At 41.7% G+C, this 25,509-nt stretch overlaps 2 protein-coding genes across 2 annotated transcripts in view; both read left to right on the top strand.

Annotated features, from left to right (window-relative positions):
• The first annotated feature begins 4,523 nt into the window (after positions 1-4,523).
• LOC125283879 (phospholipid-transporting ATPase VD-like) lies at positions 4,524-14,038 on the top strand. The gene is made up of 2 exons (XM_048227394.1): positions 4,524-4,934; positions 12,107-14,038. The coding sequence occupies exon 2, from the start codon at positions 12,234-12,236 to the stop codon at positions 12,525-12,527; it is 294 nt and encodes a 97-aa protein (XP_048083351.1). The 5' UTR covers positions 4,524-4,934; positions 12,107-12,233; the 3' UTR covers positions 12,528-14,038.
• Positions 14,039-17,024: 2,986 nt separating this feature from the next.
• atp10d (ATPase phospholipid transporting 10D) overlaps positions 17,025-25,509 on the top strand; it is a 30,274-nt gene continuing 21,789 nt past the window's right edge. Inside the window, exons 1-7 of the mRNA XM_048227396.1 lie at positions 17,025-17,778; positions 21,066-21,270; positions 21,825-21,910; positions 22,964-23,070; positions 23,347-23,478; positions 23,823-23,935; positions 24,404-24,656. Coding sequence (XP_048083353.1) covers positions 17,387-17,778; positions 21,066-21,270; positions 21,825-21,910; positions 22,964-23,070; positions 23,347-23,478; positions 23,823-23,935; positions 24,404-24,656 — 1,288 coding nt within the window. The 5' untranslated portion in view covers positions 17,025-17,386. The remainder of the gene's footprint in view (positions 17,779-21,065; positions 21,271-21,824; positions 21,911-22,963; positions 23,071-23,346; positions 23,479-23,822; positions 23,936-24,403; positions 24,657-25,509) is intronic.

Genomic DNA, 25,509 nt, shown 5'->3' with positions numbered 1-25,509 from the left:
GCTAGGCTACTTTATCCTTAGTGGTGTGTGTACTGCAAAATTTGGTTTCGATCCAATACCAAGTAAATATAGAACCAGTATTACCGATACCGATACCGATATGTGTTACTAAAAGCAGCACTTTTATGTAGGGGAGAACAGTGTGTCATGATTTATGACGTGAAGGAAACATCAATATGCTAAATTTGAATACATTTCCATGACCACTAATGATTTAGTGATTTCCACAGTTAATAATTTACAAACATTTCAACAAAGAAACATTGCAAAGAGGCCATGCAAGATGTGAAAGGAGTGGTGTTTGCAGACTGTAGGCTAGTCCTTGGTGAAATAGGAGCAATGCATTGTGAATGTAGATGAGAGATATTGGTGTATAAGTGAACTGAAATCAAAGTATTGATCCCATCACGCTGGTATTGATCCGATACCAATACCAATGTTGGTATCGATTTGGGTTGGCTACAGATCAAAACGAAAAATGATGGTTCCATGCTATCCATGTGGGGTTACATGCCCACCAAGTTTCATGTACCCCGGTCTTTCAGTGTCCCGGGAATCCTTGTTGGTGTACGGTCACTAAATGTACACATAAATTATTTTATTGAAAGGCCCCCCATGAACGAAAGTTCACAAAACTTGGCATTCATTCGGAGGGTGTCATAATGATCCTACACTTTCAATTTCGTGCAGTTTTGACCATGTCAGCCAGAGATATTGTAATGAAAACACCTAATTTTTTGCTTTTAAATTTTTTAACTAGGGTGGCTTATACATGAAATAAGTGGTAATGGGATGGGTTGACATGTCCCCTTAAGACCAACATACAAATAAAAGGTGGACCTCCTAGGCCTTACGGTTCTCGAGATATTCACAGAAAACTGTCTCCGGCCACCTACAGGCCAGTTGGTGTATAGTAACATAAATTAATTTATTGTGTGGCCCCCCATGAACGGAATTCCACGAAACTTGGCGTGCATTCAGAGGGTGTCATAATGATCCTACACTTCCAATTTCGTGCAGTTTTGACTATGTTAGGTCACAGATACCCGCGATTTCAACACCTCATTTTACTTTTTGTGTTTAACTAGGTGGCTTATACATGAAATGAGTGGTTATGGAATGGGTTGACATGGCCCCTTGAGATCAACATACAAAAACAATGGTCCTCCTAAACCTTACGGTTCTCGAGATATTCACAGAAAACTGTGTTTGCCCTACCCTCCTTTTCGGGGTCCAGTCCAGCGGGGGGCTACAGATCAAAACGAAAAACGATGGTTCCATGCTATCCATGTGGGGTTACATGCCCACCAAGTTTTTCGTGTACCCGGTCTTACAGTGTCCGGGAATCCTTGGACGGAAATTTGACTAAACCTATATGGACTAAACCTATAGGACTAAACCTATATGGACTAAACCTATATGGACTAAACCTATATGGACTAAACCTATATGGACTAAACCTATATGGACTAAACCTATATGGACTAAACCTATATGGACTAAACCTATATGGACTAAACCTATATGGACTAAACCTATATGGACTAAACCTATATGGACTAAACCTATATGGACTAAACCTATATGGACTAAACCTATATGGACTAAACCTATATGGACTAAACCTATATGGACTAAACCTATATGGACTAAACCTATATGGACTAAACCTATATGGACTAAACCTATATGGACTAAACCTATATGGACTAAACCTATATGGACTAAACCTATATGGACTAAACCTATATGGACTAAACCTATATGGACTAAACCTATATGGACTAAACCTATATGGACTAAACCTATATGGACTAAACCTATATGGACTAAACCTATATGGACTAAACCTATATGGACTAAACCTATATGGACTAAACCTATATGGACTTGGACTAAACCTATATGGACTAAACCTATATGACCGCCGCTTCGCTGCGCGGCGGTCATAATTAGGAACAAAATGTGTTCCGTATCAGTTCAATACGGAACACATCTTTTTCCTTTCAAATACAGGAAAATTCCGTATTTTACAGAAGGGTTGGCAACCCTGGTATCGATACTTATCGATATTTGGATCGATATGCCCACCTCTACTTCTTATAGGCCATATTTTTGGAGAATGTTGTGCACTAATTAACACATCTAGCACTAGTCCCATAAAAAAGCCTACTTAAATGAAATGTCATTTAGTTGAATTTATGTCAATATTTTACCTCCTGGTTTAATAACACATTTATATAATTCTACACGTTTTATAAGTCTCAGGACTACTGCATTTATTAATAGGTATGGAAAGGTGTGACATTTATTGCAAGCTGAACTGTCAGACAGGGGGCGAAGAATGAGACAGACTACATGTTAAAGCAGAGGTGTTAAAGATGCGAATCAACAGGAAAGATAAAGGACCATAACCATATATGACCAAGGAAAAGGGAAGTAGACCACGTATGGCCCAGAAGGGAAAGCACCGACCCTTCACAGGCCAGACATGAACTATGAAGGAGCCATTCCACCAGACATGATCAGAATGTCACTTATTATGTCATAAGTCTCACATTACATAAGATTGGAAAGTACTGTAAAACCCAAATCACACAATAACTAGATGTACCGCAGAGCGGTATTATCCACACTCAATTCTCACTGGTATCTGCTAGACAACAAGTACCAAAACATGATTAGTTCATAGATTTCACATGTAAAATTCATTTTATACAACCCCACCCCATCTTGCCTGTTTATGATTCTGAGAAATTCTTGAATTGTGTGCATGTGATAGGTGTGTGCGTTTATGTGGATGTGTGTGTGTGTGTGTGTGCATGCTGTGTGGTTTGCCATGTATGTGTGTTTGTGCATGTGCATGCATGCGCGCATATGTCTGTGAGTATGTGTCATAACGATGCGATTACTGTGAATGTAACATACAGAAAAAATTGGTCATCCTAGGCCCCACGGTTCTCAAGATATTCAGAAAGCTGTGTCTGCCCTACCCTCCTTTAGGGGGTCCAGTATAGGGGGCTACAGATCAAAACGAAAACGATGGTTCCATGCTATCCATTTGGGGTTACATGCCCACCAAGTTTAGTGTAGCCTACCCAGTCTTTCAGTGTCAGGGAATCCTTGATCGAAATTTGGACTATGGACTAAACCTATATGGACTAAACCTATATGGACTAAACCTATATGGACTAAACCTATATGGACTAAACCTATATGGACTAAACCTATATGGACTAAACCTATATGGACTAAACCTATATGGACTAAACCTATATGGACTAAACCTATATGGACTAAACCTATATGGACTAAACCTATATGGACTAAACCTATATGGACTAAACCTATATGGACTAAACCTATATGGACTAAACCTATATGGACTAAACCTATATGGACTAAACCTATATGGACTAAACCTATATGGACTAAACCTATATGGACTAAACCTATATGGACTAAACCTATATGGACTAAACCTATATGGACTAAACCTATATGGACTAAACCTATATGGACTAAACCTATATGGACTAAACCTATATGGACTAAACCTATATGGACTAAACCTATATGGACTAAACCTATATGGACTAAACCTATATGGACTAAACCTATATGGACTAAACCTATATGGAACGTTTATGTGGATGTGTGTGTGTGTGTGTGCATGCTCGTGTGTTTGCCTGCGTATGTGTGTTTGTGCATGTGCATGCATGCGTACATATGTCTGTGAGTATGTGTCATACGTACGATTACTGTGAATGTAACATACAGAAAAAATTGGTCATCCTAGGCCCTACGGTTCTCAAGATATTCACAGAAAGCTGTGTCTGCCCTACCCTCCTTTCGGGGGTCCAGTATAGGGGGGGGGGGCTACAGATCAAAACGAAAAACGATGGTTCCATGCTATCCATTTGGGGTTACATGCCCACCAAGTTTCGTGTAGCCTACCCCGGTCTTTCAGTGTCCCGGGAATCCTTGACGGAAATTTGGACTTCGCTGCGCGGCGGTCATAATTAGGAACAAAATGTGTTCCGTATCAGTTCAATACGGAACACATCTTTTTCCTTTCAAATACAGGAAAATTCCGTATTTTACGGAAGGGTTGGCAACCCTGGTATCGATACTTATCGATATTTGGATCGATATGCCCACCTCTACTTCTTATAGGCCATATTTGTGGAGAATGTTGTGCACTAATTAACACATCTAGCACTAGTCCCATAAAAAAGCCTACTTAAATGAAATGTCATTTAGTTGAATTTATGTCAATATTTTACCTCCTGGTGATTTCTTACATTTTATTAAATATTTTCTTGAAGCCACCCTATATTCTGTGTGATCTTTCCCTTCATCATGCAATGAATTGACTGAAACTGCTACTAGATATGTCCAATGGGAAGTCAAGTTTTAGCCTATATAATAGTTGCGACAGGTTATGTTTTTCATTCCTAACTGCCAGATCTGTCACAAATGGGAACAGTCGTGTAATTTGCAGACAGTCCCTTACACAGACCCTAGCGAAGTCTAGGCTGTTTAAGAAGAAGAATGGCCCAGTGGCTAATGCTGGCCTAGTGTTTCATGCTCTGAATTCGTGTAATAAAATGGCATCCTTTGTAGAGTCCACATATAGCCTATGATTCGGAAGTTCAACGTCGAAGATGCTGCAAATGTCACTTGCTTATCTTCACTGCGATTAGGCTACGGATGAGGTGTAACTTGCCTCACCAACAAGAGTGAGGTTTTTGTCTGAACTCCATCTGCGCAACTCAGACACTACCATTCATTGTAGCCCGGATACAGCGTTGTGAAGGACGGAGCTTTTCTGAAAGCAACTGGCTACAAAAACAACACCGGACAATGTTGCTGCAACCCTCAACTTTATAACACTGTGCGGCTCTCCTTGGATTGGAGGTGATGCTAAGAACGTAAGTAGCATAACGGTGATTTTCATTTAGTTTAGTTTTAGTTTTGTTATTGTTCTAGCTCATGAAACAAAACTGATTAAATGTCAATAGCGTTAGGCATTCTTAGACAGCATCTTTTCCTTTTTTTGTGGTCGATTGGTAGAATACTAGGTCTAACGTTTATAATGCAAACAGACTATGCATGTATGTCTGTCTGACTTTTTTACTTGGGAATTGGCACACGGTCAAATCGCCGCAGAAGTTAGCTTTCGGACGTGACTTGTAGTAGGCCTACTTGCACAGTGAATAAGCCAAGCTTAGCAAAGATTCAGCTGTCTTTGTCCAACTTGTTAGATAGCTTGTTCACTTAACTTTATGTTTGTTTCGATGACTAAAACAACTCAAGGCATTCAGATTTTGCATTGCTATAACATTAACTATGCCCGGTTTGTTTGCTGAGTTTGACAGGCTAAACTAATTAGGAACGAATAATCGGCAAATCCTCTGATAAATCGCATAAGGAAACTAATAGGAAACTGACCTAAAATAACACCGATGAGATGAACGTGTGAGCATGCGGCCTAACGTTAGCTGCTACCGACAGGTGACAACCTGTAAATGTTTAAAAGACGTTTTTAGTAGGCCTAATGTTTCCCCTGTAACGTTAGCCTACAGTTTGTCTCATACGGAGTGGATAGCGTTGGTCTTCAAAGTTCTAAGTTATTTGCCTCGACATTTTTAAGTTCCTGAACTCTTAAAATCCCCCACCCAACCTACAACTCCGGGAATCAATGTACAGTTACGACTGGAGGTCTAAATCAAAACGCACAACTTTTAAGACATATGTCGGCATGTGCACGGTCCCTTTTAAATAAACATAGGCCTACATAGTAGTGTACCTCATTCTGTCCTGAGGTGACATTGCTTTACTGTGACAATGATAGCCCTGATATGATTGGGAAGAGCTGGCACAACACTATATTGGATTAACAGTGTTTCAGCTTACATTATATTTTTGGTGTTGTTTACTGATTTTTCATTAAATGGACGCGACCTCATTAAAGTGGTGGAACATTTAAGTGATCTCTCTTTACATAAAGCCCTTTGCAAAGACTACTTGACCAACTTGCAGCAAAATACCATGAAATGTCATACCACATACTACAATTGGTTGATCAGTCAAGGCCAGGTTGCCATGCCTGTAAGGGAAAATCCAGGCCTGTAGTCACATGACTCGCATGAGGCTTTTGTGATTAAAAGCATCACAGCCAGAACTTCACGATTCACCAAAAGTATCCCCAGACAGTAGAGCCATCAACACCCATCATCCCAGAGTATCTGCACAGTACCTGGTTACGTCCTCCTCAGAGTCGGTTTTAAAGCACTAACACTACTGTTTTGTTTTATTTATCTTTTTTATTTTGTTTTATTGTGTAAGTAATTTATTAACTATAGGGCTCCAGACACTTCTGTATTTCATCCATTTGCATTTTATTCTGTCCTCTGTGTAGATGTCTTGTGCTGTGTATGCTGTCTTACTGTGTTTTGTCTGTCTGTACTGTATGACTGGCAATAAAACATTGACTTGACTTGACGTGAGGCTGTTAGTTGTTGAGTGTTGTTCAGCGTATTGGGACTACCCTTTGTGATTTAGAAGATTACAAGTGTGTGCCAGAGAGCTCCAAGAATTTTTCACTATGTGGAGAGGTATGTTCAAGAGAACTTAAATGACATGAAGGCAGACATTGGATTTCATATAGGGCAGAATATTTGTGGAGAGGATACAGCTATATATGTTTACAAACAGATGTTGCATGATTAGTAGAAAGCTGCAGTTTGGGTTGCTAACTTTCTGATATGAAAATAAGGAACGGGGGGGGGGGGGTTCAGACTTCAGTCAGTACACTGGCATCCAGTTCAGTTACTGAGGGGGGGGGGGGTATTGATATAAGCTATGCTGTGTGTGTGTGTATTGCAAGATGTATATCAAAAAATGATGTATGATGTATTGTTTTACTAAATTGTGCAATATTTTACAAAATTGTGGGCCCGTTTACTAAAATTCTGTCAAATGAATGCTACAATACTATGAATACACTACGAATCGCTATGAATATACTACATTTGTGGTGTTTTTTCCTTGTTTTAATAACACATTTATATAATTCTACACGTTTTATAAGTCTCAGGACTACTGCATTTATTAATAGGTATGGAAAGGTGTGACATTTATTGCAAGCTGAACTGTCAGACAGGGGGCGAAGAATGAGACAGACTACATGTTAAAGCAGAGGTGTTAAAGATGCGAATCAACAGGAAAGATAAAGGACCATAACCATATATGACCAAGGAAAAGGGAAGTAGACCACGTATGGCCCAGAAGGGAAAGCACCGACCCTTCACAGGCCAGACATGAACTATGAAGGAGCCATTCCACCAGACATGATCAGAATGTCACTTATTATGTCATAAGTCTCACATTACATAAGATTGGAAAGTACTGTAAAACCCAAATCACACAATAACTAGATGTACCGCAGAGCGGTATTATCCACACTCAATTCTCACTGGTATCTGCTAGACAACAAGTACCAAAACATGATTAGTTCATAGATTTCACATGTAAAATTCATTTTATACAACCCCACCCCCATCTTGCCTGTTTATAATTCTGAGAAATTCTTGAATTGTGTGCGTGTACACGTTTATGTGGATGTGTGTGTGTGTGTGTGCATGCTCGTGTGTTTGCCTGCGTATGTGTGTTTGTGCATGTGCATGCATGCGTACATATGTCTGTGAGTATGTGTCATACGTATGATTACTGTGAATGTAACATACAGAAAAAATTGGTCATCCTAGGCCCTACGGTTCTCAAGATATTCACAGAAAGCTGTGTCTGCCCTACCCTCCTTTCGGGGGTCCAGTATAGGGGGGCTACAGATCAAAACGAAAAACGATGGTTCCATGCTATCCATTTGGGGTTACATGCCCACCAAGTTTCGTGTAGCCTACCCCGGTCTTTCAGTGTCCCGGGAATCCTTGACGGAAATTTGGACTTCGCTGCGCGGCGGTCATAATTAGGAACAAAATGTGTTCCAGATCAGTTCAATACGGAACACATCTTTTTCCTTTCAAATACAGGACAATTCCGTATTTTACGGAAGGGATGGCAACCCTGCAGTAGGCTATCAAACTATAATGGCAGTGTAATTATAATGCCATATGCTAATGCCAACACGGTGTGGGACATTCATTTCACAGACTACTAATATAAATGCACTATGGAACACTTTCTCGCATCCAATATCCAACTAAAGATATAAAGAACAATTTTCATGATACATTTGAACAAGCTACCATGGAACATATTTTCATATGCATTGATGAATTCATGGGAGGGCGATGGAAAAGTTGGAGTAGGCTATCACGCAAACACAGGGGAGGAGAAGTGCTAATAGCGATTAGTGCTCTGCTCCACCATATATGAAAAAAGCACACGTCTGCTTTGCGGTGAAAAACTTAAATCCAAATTCCGGTTAAATGCATCAATTAGGCTATAGAAACTTTCAGAGACCGCTGATTCAGTATTCAGAGCATCAGTTTTCTTCATTGTAGGCTACATTGTAGGCAACTTTAACTTTTGCCCAGCTAACACGGTTACGTCGCTGTTACGTGGCGGTTACGTAACTTTATTACCAAACATACGTTGCCGCCACGTAAGTTCTAACGTTTCTCGCACGTAACCTCCACGTAACCGCCACGTCGCGGCAACCAAAAGACATAATGGCGACAACATGTTTGCCTTTCTAATAGGCTATCGTTTGTTCACCTTTACGACATCCACTTCTCAATCTGCTAGGCATAGCCCTAGTCTACGTGCAGTATAGTTATAGTATTTTTTTTTTAAGTGGAGTAGAACTACTATACTGTATGTCGCTGCTTGTTGACATCTTATTATCATGTAGCCGATCGCTAAACTTTGATTCTATTTAATGTCGCATGTGGTTGTGGGCACGCAATTAGCGACAGGGATGGGCGGTGATGAGCGATGTTTACGTGGCCTATGAAGTGACAGTTTAGTAAACTAGAAAATGTAATTTCGAGGAAATTACCAGTGCATGAAAATATAAACATACTATATATTAACATAAAATGCAAAACAAACTTTTATTTGGAAACAGTTGGCAGGAGTCATAGTTGATAACAACTGACAGTTGAAATGTCTGAACAGTTAAATAGTTGAGTAGTTTAAATAGTTAAATTATTTAATAGTGAATTATTGTAGTGAGGACATTTATTTTGAAACAGTTGTGGGCAGAGGAAATAGTTGAACAGGATCTGTAGAGCCAGATTGTATGTTTAAAGCCTGAGACAGAGTATATAGTTTAAAAGTTAAATATAGATGGTGTAACAGTTTATGTGATGTGTTAATCAATTAAATTCTCAACAATTTCACAACAGCTAGTTCTGGAGTAGGCCATTCAACTAGCCCGCTTGCTTACGATGAGACTCAGCAGTTGGCACCCGCTTCCTTATTTGGGTTTTGGGTTGCCAGGGTTTAGCCTATGACAAAACAGTTGAAATTGAAACTAAGTAATCGTGTATGTGTAGGGTGTATTTCATACACAACCTGGCAAACTGAATGGATCAATGATTTTAAAATGAAGTTTGATGGCCATGCAAAGGAGGGTGCTGGGAGATGACCTTGAAATACGGGAGAAACCCGGGAAAACTGGAGTGTTGACAGGTATGGATTAGATGATACATATTCACTTAATAGGAGACTAACACATGTGCACTCTCTTACTCTCTTGCCTCGCTACTTTCATTTTGTAACATTTACAGTAGACCACGGTGAGAAGTTTCGGGTCCCACAGCACACAAACACACTTGGGCACCATGGCCTAGCCTCACATGATCTCCCCAGTGACTGCTCAAGCACAGATCTTAAGTGGTGCCCCTGGGAGGGAGGGAGAGAGAGAGAGAGAGAGAGAGACAGACAGAGAGAAAAGAGAGACAGAGAGAGAGAGAGAGAGAGAGAGAGAGAGAGACTCACTCAACTACATTGGCCTCCGCTTGTTGCCTGAATTAATACATGAGATGGTGCTCTAATAAAACTTCCCTTCTTGCTTGCTTCCCTGTGACGATCACATGGACACAAAAGATCCCCCAAGGCAATGAATATTGAACAATACAATGCTGGTCTTGCGGAATTCGATCCAAAGGCTTTTTATAATTAGTCATAAGGGATATATCAACAGCCTCAGTCTTTATCAGGCAAATGTTTAAGAATGGAAGGACGGCTGATGTGTTGGATTTCAAGAAGTTACTCAAATAGTGCAGAATTCTGTAGAATAGACAACAACATTATGCAAATTGAATTGTCAAGCCCACCTAAACCATCAGGTTTTACAGTAGGACCATGCCATCATAAGAGTACTTAGATGTGAGAGAGTTGTAGTAGTGTAACTTAAAGGTAAATAACCTCTAAGAGTTTTGCAGAAGTAACAGCAATCTCAGTTCCTCAAAAGGTGTACCAAAAGCACTGCTTCTAAAAACACAGTTTCACATGGCCAGAGGCGATTGCACTAAGATTACAGGGGAAGCTCATCCTCCTCTAAAATATCACGGAAAATTTAATCAAATACTACTGTATTACATTAGCCTACTATTCCAACTGGAACATGCAAAAAACGTAAAACTCCATTGTTTGTTCAGCAATAGGGTTTTACCGGTCATCTATCGTAACTTCCCGCCCCTAATACATTGCTGTGACGGCACAATCCATCAAAAACCCCATAGACGCTCGGCTTCACTAGACTTTCAATGGCACTTCACATCTCAGTGCAGAAAAGCTAGATGTTTATTGGACAAACGCCCCAAAATCGTAATTTCCAAGGAAGCCCGGCGTCTCTGGGAGTGAATGGGGCAGTGGGATGGCCCGGACACCGAGCTTCTGTATGATTAGGGTTGGGTACCGACCCCTGTAGTTTTACTGGTACCGACCAAATCACGTCGGTATTACCGAGTATTGGTTCACGTGAAATCGAACGGTGCTAAATTTTGGTAATTTGATGTGCATCAGGAGCAGAGTGCACCATCTGAGGACATGTCTGAGTGTAACATTATGTCTATCTTAAAAGCAAAAGTTATTATGGCTAACTTAATATGCAACAAAGCGAAAGTTATTATGGCTAACTTAATATGCACCATTTAAACCTGCATGTGTTGCGCCAGGAGCGGGCATAAATTATGAATCAGAATAGTATCCCTGGTAAGAACTTAAAATAATAGTTCTATAACAGTTGACCGAGTGCTATGAAATGCACCTATCGTTTTAAATCGCGAGTGAGCTGAATCCATTCATAACGGTAAAACAAGACTTTAAATAGTTCAATATGTGACAGGAATGACCCCAATGATCTTCCCTGCAGCTCTTACCGCACTCTGTGTAGGGCCTCATTCTCTGCGCTGGTGCACCAGTACCACACCAGTAACCCGTAGGTCAACACACTCTCCACTGCACAGTGGTAAAAGTTGACCATGAGTCTCTGGGGCAGTATTGACCACCTCAGCTTCCTGAGGAAGAAGAGGCGCTGTTGGGCAGATGAATGTACAGAATATTCATAGAGAAATAACGCTTGTAGGCTACTAAAATAGCCCATTTCAACTCCCCCCCCAAAGTGAACTGGTAAAATGTAGCCAAGCCAGCTGCCATGTCTCAGAACTCTATACTGTTCGGTCTATTCTGGGTTTTGGGGTTTTGAGAATGACTTTGAACAGGTCATTCTGACCTCATCCAATGAGATCATCCTGTGGTCTATGAGAAATGTAATTGAACCTGTGAGGTCATGAGGCGACTTTATGGTCACACTTATTCAGAATGTGGAGTGTCAAACCAGTTACATACTGTATTTATGACTCCAAAACCTATTTTCTGACTTTTTTCTAATGGTATTGTTGATGTAACCAGATGAAACATGTGAAATGTCATTATGTAATTGCTGAAAAAAAAAAGTAAATAAATAAATAAAATTAAACATTATAGATTATAGGGATATTCTGAATATTCTGAAATGTACACAGAATTATCTATATTATGTTTTCCTACTTGATATATGGGACGTACGTATGTTTTGCATAGTGACGCTCTGTGTGTGTGTGTGTGTGTGTGTGTGTATGTGTTCGTGTAGGTGCAGCACAGCTGTATGAGCCCCAGCACAGCTGTATGAGCCCCACCACAGGCTCTGCTTTGCTCTTCCAGTAGCTTGGAGTGAGGCCCCCACCGTCTCGCCAAGGCCTCAAGGTCTGGACCGACCGATGGAGCGGCTCCACTGGGTCCGGCACCGATGGCAGCAGATGGTGGGCGTGGACGTGGGGAGGGGCTGGTACTCTTCCGCCGCCCCTCTGTCCTCCAAGAGTCCGCTGGACGCTCAGGAGCCTCCTGCTCACCGGCTGACGGGGAAGAGAAGGACCGTGGTGGCTCGCTGTGGCCCCAACCAGTCTGAGTATCACAGCGTTTGCAAGGGTTACCCGGGCAACAGCATCAGCACCACCAAGTACAGCCTGCTCAGCTTCATCCCCAAGAACTTGTTTGAGCAGTTTCACCGGTGACTCTTATCTTTGTGCATGCTCATAAAGTCATACACACACACTCACACACATCCACACACATTCACAAACATTCAAACATGCAGGGATTGGTACACACACATAAAGAAGCTAATTAGATATGGGAAATTAAGACAGACGAAACAGACAAAAACAGAAATAATCAGATGACTTGGGCAGTGAAAAAAGTCATGCATGTACAAGTATAGCATTTCATGTGTACAGAGGCTAATATTAACATGGCACCTCTCTCACCCGACAGTTGAGCATGGATCAAAACGATAGTGGAGACAAACACAGTGCTGAGAGAAGGAAATCAGATTAGGAAGGAAAACCTGTCAGGTGTGTTTAGTCACCTGATGATTAATTCACACACACACACACACACTTCAACTCCAGACTTGAATTTTATAGGCTTGTACAGCTTAATAACTGCGATCCCTTGGTCAAAGACTGTGGATTGCACAACCCCTGTGGGCGTTTATGCAGACAAGCTCCAAATTGCATGCTGTTGACTGGACATGTATGCCAATGGCTTCAAGGACCTTTGTTAACACAGTTAAGGAAATGGAGATCTTTTCCAAACATTTAATTTTGACAGAGCAAATAACTGACTTTCTGTAAATCTGACTGTATGGAGCAGATTATGGTACTCTTAAGTGTGGTTTGGAAGGTGACCTATAGGTCAAGGGCTGGAAATATTCAGTTCATTTCAAGAACTATCCAAATAAATCAGTAAGTCTGTAGGTACTGCTAACCTAAAATTCACTGGCAACATTGCTGATGCACAACAGGAATAGTATTTTAAAAAGGTGCCAAATGTTTTTTGACATCAATTGTCTAAACTGCCATGTGGTCCACCACTTAACATGTTTGTGTGGGCACTCAAATTTGAAATATGGTCCGCAAGCAAAAAAGCCTACTGTTGATTACTGTTTTAAGACTGCACATTTGGTACATATCTGTGTTGAACCTAACATCCTGTACCTAAACAGTTCGGTACGAATATGTGTACCTTTACACCCCTAGACAGGACATGTAGCCTTTAACAGCACTTGCCAGACAACACGTGGCTGAGACAGTACAGTAGCATACACAAGAGTAACTTGACAAAAGGCCGCAGAGATCAACATGTTAATGTGTGTGCAGAACTCTGTGTACTGCTGCCTGGTGGTGAATTGAAGAAGTTTGCTTTTCGATATTGTATGATTTTGCTAAATGCATTGGTGGTGCTTGTGTTCCTATAGCACAACTGCAGGAGTTCTGGAGCAGCCGTAATGGCACACCCTGGCCATCTGTCACCATTGTAAATCTGTGTGGCTTTGGATAAAAGCGACCTGCTAAGTCAGTCAACTGGTAGAACTAGCTGTTAACAGTAGAAGTTTCAGTTCCCTGAAAAGCACACACACTAATTCCAAATGTGCTTTTATGTACTGAAAGTTGATATGAATGTAAAATTGTGTATATTTGTTTGTTTGTATGTTTGTTTGCTTATGCCTATGTGTCTTCTGTGTGTCCAGGGCGGCCAACCTGTACTTCCTTTTCCTGGTGCTGCTGAACTGGGTGCCTGTTGTGGAGGCCTTTCAGAAGGAGATCACCATGATCCCCCTGGCTGTGGTTCTCACGGTCATCGCCATCAAAGATGCCCTGGAGGACTATAGGCGCTACTGCTACGACCAGAAGATCAATAACAACAGCACTTCGGTCTACTGCGGGTGAGTCAGGGGGTGGGAGTTACAGAGCGTACTGTGTGACTATTAGTCAATGTGTGTGTGTGTGTGTGTGTGTGTGGGCCAGTAAGAGTGCTGAGAGAGCGGGCAAGTTTTCAGCTGAGAGATTAATTATAAGTATAAGTATATATACTCTTTTGATCCCGTGAGGGAAATTTGGTCTCTGCATTTATCCCAATCCGTGAATTAGTGAAACACACTCAGCACACAGTGAACACACAGTGAGGTGAAGCACACACTAATCCTGGTGCAGTGAGCTGCCTGCAACAACAGCAGGGAGCAGTGAGGGGTTAGGTGCCTTGCTCAAGGGCACTTCAGCCGTGCCTACTGGTCGGGGTTCGAACCGGCAACCCTCCAGTCCGAAGCGCTAACCAGTAGGCCACGGCTGCCGCCACACTGTGTGTGTGTGTGGGCCAGTGAGAGTGCTGAGAGAGAGGGCAAGTTTTCAGCTGAGAGATTAAAGGAAAATTCCGGTTTTTAGCACTTTAAGGCCCTTTTCTGGTTTGTTTTGGATGAACTAGAGTGGTGGACACCGAAATTTTGACGATTGGTCCTGTCTCGACTTTTCTGACTCGTTTTGAATCGCCTTTTCACTCACCAAGTGGTTAGTGGTGTTCGTTGATGTTCAAAAACAAGTAGCGTAGCGAAATACAGTTTCTGTCGTCTTTTATTTGGCATTTTGTAAAATCCCATTGATTTCTGTCATTGCACGTTGATATTACTGCGCCACCGTCTATGCTTCAGGTTCAAATACGAATCAGACATTGCGCCGATATATTTGCTTTTAATAGTCAACGAACTCCACTAACCACTCGGTGAGTTGCACAGTTTTGAAAATGAACGTTAAGGGTTGTTTTAGGACATGTTTGAGTAGCCTACTACAGTATGCCCATTGCCAGCCACCCTGAGAAGTGAAAAGGCGATTCAAAACGAGTTAGAAAAGTTGAGACAGGACCAATCGTCAAAATTTCGGTGTCCACCACTCTAGTTCATCCAAAACAAACCAGAAAAGGGCCTTAAAGTGCTAAAAACCGGAATTTTCCTTTAATTATGTATAAGGTCTAAATGTGATTTACTGGATGGACAAATTGGTCAAAGATGGAACAGGACACTTATCCTGTTGTGTGGACCTTAAAGGATAAATCTGGCGATTCGGCGAAAAAAAAGTCCCATATTAAAAGTCCCTGTAGTTGCAATTTTCACTGTTACTGGAATTTCCTTCCTCCACTTGCTGACCATTCTTAATTTTGATCTGTGAGCTTGTTATTATTAGTAGAGTTGGACATACAGTACCAGAGGGTAGCAAGAGGTCAGTTGCAATGGCACCTCATGATTGCACTATTGGCAACAATGTCACTCACGCTTGTTTTGCTATTAAACGGCCATTTCCCTCTTCGCGCACCCTTCTCACCTTTTTCACCCCTGACCCGTTTTCATGCCTGTATCTTGTTTTATGGAAGCTACCTATCTGCTACCTAGAGCAGTCATTAATATTAACTCTTACTAGGCCTGCACATGGTGTCTTGAAGCTTTTGGCTGATTGTTTAATCGATCTGGAAATGTGTGAGTGTTGGGAGCCCAACCCTTGTTGGGACATGCATTACAGTTATAAACTTGACAGTGCGGCTTGTGTCTGGAAATAAAGTCTCTGGTGAGTAAAATGCTGCTTCCCGCAAAAGTAAAAAACCAAAGTCCCTTTTGCAACTTTTACTAGTCTGTTACTGGAATTTATTTCCTCACTCCAGGATACACTTAGCCTGGTAACCCCTGACTCACTACTTCCTTTTACCTTGTGAAGATAGTCTGGCCTCTCATGATTGGGAAATGTTTCCAACTCTAGCATCATAATGGGCGTAGACTTTGTGTGAACTACTTCTGTGTGAAAATCTTTGGTCCAACCTATGGTATCCCATGACATTGGTCAATGATTCCTAATGTTACTTCCTACTTCACCTAACCTTTACAAATTGATAATAAATTGCATCGGCAGTCAGGAAACTATGCATGTAGGCCTACCTTTGCTGTACAGAAATGTACAAATCCTTACGAATGCAATTTTTTGATGTTTACCACAGACACTTCGAAACTATAGCGTCACCCCCTCTCATCTCTGATTGGCCAGTCACCCTTTGTGTCCGAGGGAAACATTGTAAGTGTAAGACAAGTGTATTGTCATGTGCCAGACCTGTATCTCACTGAAAGGAGATTCTAGGTCGGCGTGGCCACTGGCCAGGCTAGGATACACTTGCTGACCATTTAATTATGTTTGACCAGAGAGGTTGTTAATTTTTAGTGGAGTCAGACATGCCAGAGAGAAAGCTAATTGAGCTGTCTTAGTCAGACACCTCAGCAGACCTGATTAACACAGTGTTCTTATAGGGAAAGCCAAAGACCAGCAATTGCTTTCTAAGAGAGCAGTCAAGTTGTCTTTATTGAAGGTATATAATGTTGATGGCTGTATTGTTAACTAGTAAGTGAGACACAGAATGAATTTACTTAAAGATGTAAGCTGTGCTCTACTTTGGACATCAAGTACAAACCTTGAAGATACTTCAAGTGTTTGTTTGTGTGTGTGTGTGTGTGTGTGTGTGTGTGTGTGTGTGTGTGTGTGTGTGTGTGTGTGTGTGTGTGTGAGTGAGTGTGTGTCTTTACTGATGCACATTAAATTGGATTGCCTACTCATTCAGCCCTTTGTCCCACCATCCCAACCCGGACGTGTACACATTGTAAAGTTCAACTTTGAGTTCATGACGCAACCAGAAGCTTTCCTGGTTGAGGAGTGGCAAACCTTTCGAGAGATAGAGAGCTCTTGGAAATTGCTCAGACGCACAGCACAAGTCACGCTGGATGGCACCATTAACACTGCTGTTGGTTTTGGTGCATAGATTTTGAGATCGGAGCCACGGTTCCATTCACCTCTCCAAAGAGAAGTATGTTGACTGGCATCGGTGGAACGATGGATCGACTCAACGTTCCAGCGCCGTCTTGACTGAATACTAGTGTTTGGCACACATCAATGTGTGTGTTTGTGTTGACTGTGGACATGCGTAAGAGGAAAAAACTATTACAATTTCCATTTTAACACAAAAGCTCACTTTGGATGAAGAGAGCCACTGAAGCTGTGAAGTGTCTATGGCTTGCAATGTTTTGAAGTGGATCTGCGGCTCGTCGCAAGACAGCGAGGGGAACAAGAGGAGGCTCGTGTGTTCTTTCCCAGAGGATGAGGAGTTTTCCCAGCTGTGGCGTTCCTACAGCGGGAACAAAATTCGCACCACCAAGTACACCTGGCTCTCGTTCATCCCCAAGAACCTCTTTGAACAGCTGCACCGCTTAGCTAATGTTTACTTCCTGTTCATCTGCGTGCTTAACTTTGTGCCTATTGTCAGTGCTTTCCAGCCAGAGATTGCCATTTTGCCCCTGGCCATAGTTATGTCCATTACTGCGGTTAAGGACCTGTGGGAAGACTTCCGGAGACAGAAGTCTGACCGAAAGGTGAACAACCTGCTTTGTGAGGTTTATGACCGGTAAGCACACACACACACACACACACACAGGCTAACTCATACACACAGTCCAAAACATCTTCAAAACATCGTAAATAAAAATGTCAATGAATTGGTGAACCCAACAGTCAACACATAACAGAATAACCAGGTGTGCAGGAGTGAATAACCACTGTACAGATTTGCCAACTGATGCATACTTACTCACACATTGGACACGTTTGTGTACAGTCCCGTAGTTGCAGCAACAGATTTATACCATTGGTGTCTCGGTTCCACCATGGAAACAGCCTGGAATGTGTATGTTTGTGTGTGTGTGTGTGCGTAAGATGAATGATTCCAAGAAGCCTTGATTGTCCGCCTCCTTATTGTTCCTGTCAAGGTTTCCATGGTTGTGGACACCTCAACAGGTACAGGCCAGGAGGCATCGGGGATGCCTCCTGCTTCCAGTCATCTTTGCTTTCTAGTCTTGTCCCTTTCTGCCGTTTCACTGTCTGGGGGGAGTCAATGTTTAACTGACAGGACAATGGATATTTATAGAAGTGTGCTTTGTGTGTATATGTGTATGTGGGGAGGATAGTTTGAGTGGGTGTCTGTCTAAAGCTTGTACACATGAGTAACTTGCTCACTCTGACATGTGGTTGTGTTTGGTGAGATTTTTTTATTTATGCTCACCACCTCACTCCTTTTTTGCTTTTATGCCCTCTTTCTTTCTTTCTTTCTTTCTATCTATCTATCTATCTTTATCACTGACACACAGTCACACCTATAGCCATCAACTATATACAAACATGCAGAGTGAACTTCGCCCCTCTAGAAGGAGAGGTAACTCTTAATGTTGATAGCATAGACCAACTTCTGTTCTAAACCTATATAACCGAAGGAAACCAGGCTTGGAGTTTGGGGGGACAAGGGCCCACTATGTGGATACTGTTTTTAGAATTGATTTAGATTAAGTGTTATTTAGTATAATTTGTATTTTAGTATATTTAGTATCTTCTTTATCTTCTACTGTCCTTTTTTTCAGCTGTTAGTGAATGTGTGTGTGATGTCTGTATGCTACTGAGACCTTGAATTTTCCCCTGGGGATCAATAAAGTATCTATCTATCTATCTATCTATCTATCTATCTATCTATCTGCTCAATTCATAAAAAATAACAGGTTATGTGACGAGTTGTCCATGTTTTTGTAGGATATTTATATCTATTTCCTTCTCCTTGTCTCCATGCAGTAAACAGCAAGGTATTGCTTTTTAAATGCAATTTTTACCGGCAGTCAGAAAGTCATTAGCACATCATGATTTTGCTTAATTTTGTTGCAGTACTACAGGAACAGAAGTACAGGAACTTTAGGTGTTGGGAACTAAGTAGATATCATCTCATTTAAAACTAGAAATGCAATTCCAAGGAATTACACAAGGGGTGCAGTCTGCTGGTTAGGGTGATGGTGGGGCTGTTGAGCTTGCTGCTAGCTGGTTGGTAGGGTAATTGTGATACCTGCAAAGGTACTTTTGGAGTAACCAAATTTGAATCTTGTGTGACATGGCATTATTCAGATATCACACTAAAGGTGTTTTTGACCTTGACATTTGACCTTCAACCTCCAACTTCAACTCCAACTCACTTCATCATTGAGTCCATAAAAACACTCATACCAAATTTGAAGCATGTACGTCAAGCCGTTCTGGAGATATAATGCTGAATGCATGAGATATGTTCAGGTAGAGCTAGATTGTAGTTCAGGTAGAGCTAGATTGTGTGCTTAGAAGCTGAAACAGTTGGAATCCTCACAGGTGACACCTGTGCCAGTGTTCTGATTAGCCTGGGAACTGCTCTGAGAACTACTTAACGAGCGCAGCTGGCTCTATTATGACATCACAGCCCCCATTCAAGTCTATGGGGGGAAAATACACTTTTAATTACAAATATCTTAAAAAGTATAAACTTCTCAAAAATAAAAAACGGATAGGACAATAAAGTCTTGGAAGATCTACGGAATGGTGTTTCAACCAAATGTGTACGTTAAGCGGTTTGGGCTGAATAGCGTGCACAAAAAGGTAAAAAGAAAAATAATAAGAAGATGAATCCGGATTTCAATAGAGGGGATGCATCCCCTCTAAAAAAAGTAAAACCTGAAGCGGTAGTGTTGTGTAGCCATGTGAATTTCCACATTTGTGGCACAAAGTCATTGTGATTTTACCGATGTACTTCTCTTTTCTATTTTAGCTCCATAGTGTTCTGTGTGGTCTCAACTGATGCACTTCAACCAGCATTTTTCAAAGGGCCAAAGCAGAAATTGTTCATGCTCTAATGTTTGATTTTGCATTGCTTTGGTGTGTTTTAGCTTGAATGAACTGCTTATACTTTCACTTCATTTGCTAGATACAACAGTTGTTTTCTTCCAAAATAGACAAAGATCTAGATTAAGATCTAATTAATTTAGCATCTGAGCTGTGCACGAGGAGATTCTGAGACAATTTTTCCACACTTAATCAGACATGTTACTGTATCAGGAAATCACTACAGGCAGAAGAGATCACTGTGATGTCTGCCTTTGGTGCTGGATCCTCCCTTTAGTACTCACATATTACTTGGGCGAATAGATTTTTCAATTTGTTTGCATAGTCATAGTCACATAAGACTATGTTATAATAGACAGACCTAGTCTCTGTTTTGAACATGCCAGAATTGAACATTATATCACCAGAATAAAGTTTAACTCCAGTCTTAAAACTTATAAGGCAAACACAAAGCACAGACAGTAGTGATCTCCAAATGATGTACAGGGGTGGGTGGGGGGGGCAGTATAACATAAGACTGTAGACAACATAAGTGTGAATTTTAAAGTGTGCATGCTGTAAGATGCTGTACTTAAAATGCTGTACTTTGTGTGTATGTGTACGTGCGTGCGTGCGTGTGTTTTTGTGCATGTGCTATAGGAGAGAAGTATGTACATTATCTCCTGATGTACATACTTCTCGGTGTCAGGTGTCTGTTTAGGATCAGGTAGCCTGCAGTAATGATTGTATCTGTGTGTGTGTGTGTGTGTGTGTGTGTGTGTGTGTGTCTGCACGTTACACGCATGTGAAATGTTGCCGGGTTGAAACAGGTGTCAAGGAAAGGACCAGGTTATTTTGAGTAGTAATTAAATCATCCTTGTGTTTGTGTGTGTGTGTGCGTGCGTGTGCACGCGTAAGATCTCTATGAATCTTGCCTGGGTTTGATTGGCAATGAAATGATAATAACTGTGGTTTATTTTTATTTTGGTGTGCGTGCGTGCGGCGTGCGTGCGTGTGTGTGTGTTGTAGGAAGCAGCATGAATATGTGGACCGTCGCTGGGCTGAAGTGCGTGTGGGGGACCTGGTGCGACTGTGCTGTAATGAGATCATCCCTGCGGACATGGTGCTGCTCCACTCCTCCGACCCCAATGGTGTGTGCCACATCGAGACGGCCAACCTGGACGGGGAGACCAACCTCAAGCAGAGGGAGGTGGTGCGGGATCTGCCCCAGCAGGTGAGCTGGCTGTCTCTCTCCTCACTCACTTTTATTCATTTGTGTCTTTGTTTCTTGGCACCTGTGTGCCATTTCTCTCTCTCCTTTTTCCTCTCTCTCTTCTCTCTCTCTCTCTCTCTCTCTCTCTCTCTCTCTCTCTCTCTCTCTCTCTCTCTGAAAATATTGATTTTTCTTTTTTGGTGTTATATGAAAGAAGAGGCATTCAACATAAATTTCCCTAAGCTTCATAGTCAAGACAAGATCGTAAAGCTACAAAAAATATTGGGCAAATCCTACCTGCCTGTAACCTGTAACTTCAAATGTGATTTTCTCAGTTTTCCAAATAGAAATAGATGGCGGGAGACCATAATTCAAAATGCTGTATCTTGACAACAATTCAAGATATGACTTTGACCAGGATATTGTAAAGCTCATGGTGGCCTCTGACCATTGATACCATAATCTCAGTTTTGACTTTTGGGTTACTGTGACCAGATCAGGTCACATATCTGTTTAAAAAATTAACAATTTGTCTCTCTCTTTCTCATACCGAATTGTCTTTGTGTGTGCATTAGGGTTCTGAGTTCCACCCAGAAAACTTCAGCAGTCATATTGAATGTGAAAACCCCAACAACAACCTGAGACGCTTCCGAGGATACATGTAAGGGAGCGTGTGTATGTGTGTGTGTGTATGTGTGTGTGTGTGTTTGTGTCTGTGTGTGTGTCTGCTTAGTTGTGTACGTGAGTTGTGTATGTGTCTGATTAGATGTACTAGTGCAGGGCCCATTCAAAACATGCTGTTCCTGTAGAAAACCTGTTGGTCAATTACATGTCAAAAACAATTACAGCTAAGCCTTCGGTAATATTTATGATAAATATACAATAGCCTAAGCATAATGTAAGCATTGTTGCATTGGACGTTTTTAACAGATCAAAATGGCATACAGTATCAGCAGTTTTGCGTTAAGGTTCATTTAAAAAAATTGATGGATAAGACAAACACTATTTCTGGAATGAATTCATTGTCATATGAAATGTGCAAAAGTGTGACTTTCCAAAAACAGTCTCACGCTCTGCCACCCAGTGCCTGTTGTGGAAGGGCTTATCTGAGGGCTTATTAAGAGTGTGGCATTCTCAAACCATCCTTTGTTGAAAGTGTTGCTTGTTTCAAATTGTTATTTGTTTATTCAAAGACCAAAGACAGAAGTATTCAAAGGGTAGTGGCAGTTTATCACCTCATCACTTTTTATGTTTTGAATAGGTGCTGCATTTTCATGTGGGTTGCCATGTTTTTTTTTACAAACAAACGGCATCCATAGGCAGTCTCTACAATATATTGTGGAGGTCAGATGTTATGATGTGCTTTAATGTTATCTTTCGTATTTCGGATCCAAACATGATTGGCTACTCGACATAGCACTCACTGATATGGCTTTCTACCCGTGTGCACTGATTCAGTGCTGCGCTGTGTAACAATGGCTACATCGACTAGAGCGGCAAAAGGTCGTTTTAACTATATCTTTTGCGTTTCTTATCCAAACAGTGTCAAACTTGGCAAGAAAGCTGCCAAGTTTGAATTCAGTTGGAGATAATCGATTAATAGACACACAGACAAACACACACATACAGATCGACAGATGTTCCTGTCATTAATGGATAAAATTTCTGTCATGTGATTGTAATTAATGTGTGTGTGTGTGTGTGTGTGTGTTAGGGAGCATCCGAGTAAGACTCGTGTGGGGCTACACAGTGACAACTTGCTTCTGAGGAGCTGTACTGTGAGAAACACTGAGACAGTGGTGGGCATTGTGGTCTATGCTGGTATGTATTCTTCACAGTATGTTTGTTGAAGACAATTATTCTTATCCAGTGTGTTTTTATAGGTTGTCTTATGTGGTTAGTCTACTTCCTGTTATAAGCAGCTTGTCCATTGTCGGATTGGGCTTTGCAGCTATAGAGGGTTTATGCATCAGCAAAATACCAGCAAAATAATACAAATTTGTCACGTTTTTGTGGAAATGTGGTGCCACTGATCATCCATCAATTCAGATTGATGGATGGATAGATTTAGGGGAATGTGTGGTTTTGTTTTGCCAGGACATGAAACGAAGGCGATGCAGAACAACAGCGGTCCACGCTACAAGCGCAGCAAGATGGAGAGGCGGCTGAACGTGGACGTGCTGTGGAGCGTCGTCATCCTGCTGCTAATGTGTCTGACGGCTGCTGTCGGTTAGCATACAAATGCACACTATGCACATGTGCTCTGTACTATACATATTAACTCATATACAGGTGTTCTCAGACATACCGTACAAACAAGGGCACACATACTACAACGCAAACGAGGAACAACAGGTAGAAGACATCATGTCTTATTTTAGTTCTGGTAAAGTCTAATTTGTTATTAGGAGAGCAAATGCAGTTTTTCTCTGATATGCATGTATGCATACACACACACACACACACACACACACACACACACACACATACACACACACACGGTTTCTCTGCAGACATGCATGGTTGGTCTGGGTTTGCTTGAGATGGCTGTGTGTTTCTGGGTGATGGTGCAGGTCATGGCTTGTGGTTGAATAGTCTGAAGGACCCCATCTACTTAATCCCTGGAGACCCTCCTCCTGCACTGGCCGGCTTTTATATGTTCTGGACAATGATCATTGTTCTGCAGGTAACATACAACATGCGACTCACTCACACTCACATTCACACTCCTATCTCAACTTAAAGGTGCAGTCAGGGTTTTTACACGATTTCAAGCCCATACATTTTTTTATCACATTCAGCAATTATCTCCTCACCACCACTAGCTGCCGATTTTGTGAGTACACTGTAAAACAATGGTCTCTGTAGTCAACCCTGGCTCCAAAAACTGGAAACAAACAAAGTGGGGGCAGCACAAAAGCACAAATAAATGTAAACATAAACACAAACAAACACGACTTCCTGCAAAATCCCTGACTAAATGTACAATGTACAAGTTCCTGAATTATAGTTCTACCCCAGCCACTTAATACACACACACACACACACACACACACACACACACACACACACACCAAACCACAAACATACGTCCAGGAGGTTCCAGTCATGAAATCCTTTTACCGGTCATCCTCTGTGTCCCCCTCTCTGACAGGTGTTGATCCCCATCTCCCTCTACGTGTCCATCGAGATAGTCAAGCTGGGCCAGATCTACTTCATCCAGAACGACCTGGACCTCTACAACGAGAGACTGGACACGGGCGTCCAGTGCAGGGCGTTGAACATCACCGAGGACCTGGGACAGATCCAGTACATCTTCTCGGACAAGACCGGAACCCTGACTGAAAACCGCATGCTGTTCCGTCGCTGCACCATCGCCGGAACCGAGTACCCTCACCACGAGAATGGTGTGTAACAAAGCAACCGTAAAGAGTGGAGTGCGTAAAGAGTGCAATGTAAATGGAAATATGCTTTGATAGGCCACAGTTAATGGTTAGACTGAAGAGGAATGAAAATGTTTGGGACCAATTGGGGGCAAGATCAGGAAAACTAACCAGTCATCAACTAAGAGAGTGCTGCAAGATTGGGAGAACTGTTAAAGCTAAGGAAAGCACCAGGCAAAGTGGCTTTTACTGATTGAGTGGATGATTTGAGGCTAGCCATCTTGGATAGCATTGGGAGGCAACTACCTGGCTATCAGGGTAGTGGAACAAAGTTCACCACGCTTGTTCTGTTCAGCTGCAGAACACAAGCCCCACCTGTGTGTGTATGTACACTCCCTATGTTGAGTACACACTGCGTTGCCATGGCGATGGCTGCTTTGTTTAGGTGAGAACATGTGAGATGGAGGTAGTTTTGTCAGTTTTAAAGATTATTACACCATAATAATAACAGATACGTGTGCCTACATGCTCAGACATAAACACAGACAGTTGCAGATAAGTACCAGTATGCACACACATGAAGAACACTTGTGAACAAACATACCATCACTTTTAATTATAGATGCATTTGTACATAGCAACACAGGCACTCTACAAACTCTCTGCATATCCTCAAAGAAACTGCAAGTGGATTTTATATGCTGTGTACATTCAGTGTTACTAAGACCACAATATAACAGTACTAAAGCCATATAGCACCACTAACAAATTAATCTCCCACCCCCCTCTCTCTCCCTCTCTCTAACACACACACACACACACACACACACACACACACACACACACACACACACACACACACTTCTCTGTTGTGTGT

This window comes from Alosa alosa, chromosome 19, assembly GCF_017589495.1.
Source record: "Alosa alosa isolate M-15738 ecotype Scorff River chromosome 19, AALO_Geno_1.1, whole genome shotgun sequence".
Taxonomy (NCBI): Eukaryota; Metazoa; Chordata; class Actinopteri; order Clupeiformes; family Clupeidae; genus Alosa; species Alosa alosa.
This window is presented reverse-complemented; position numbering and strand designations above follow the sequence as displayed.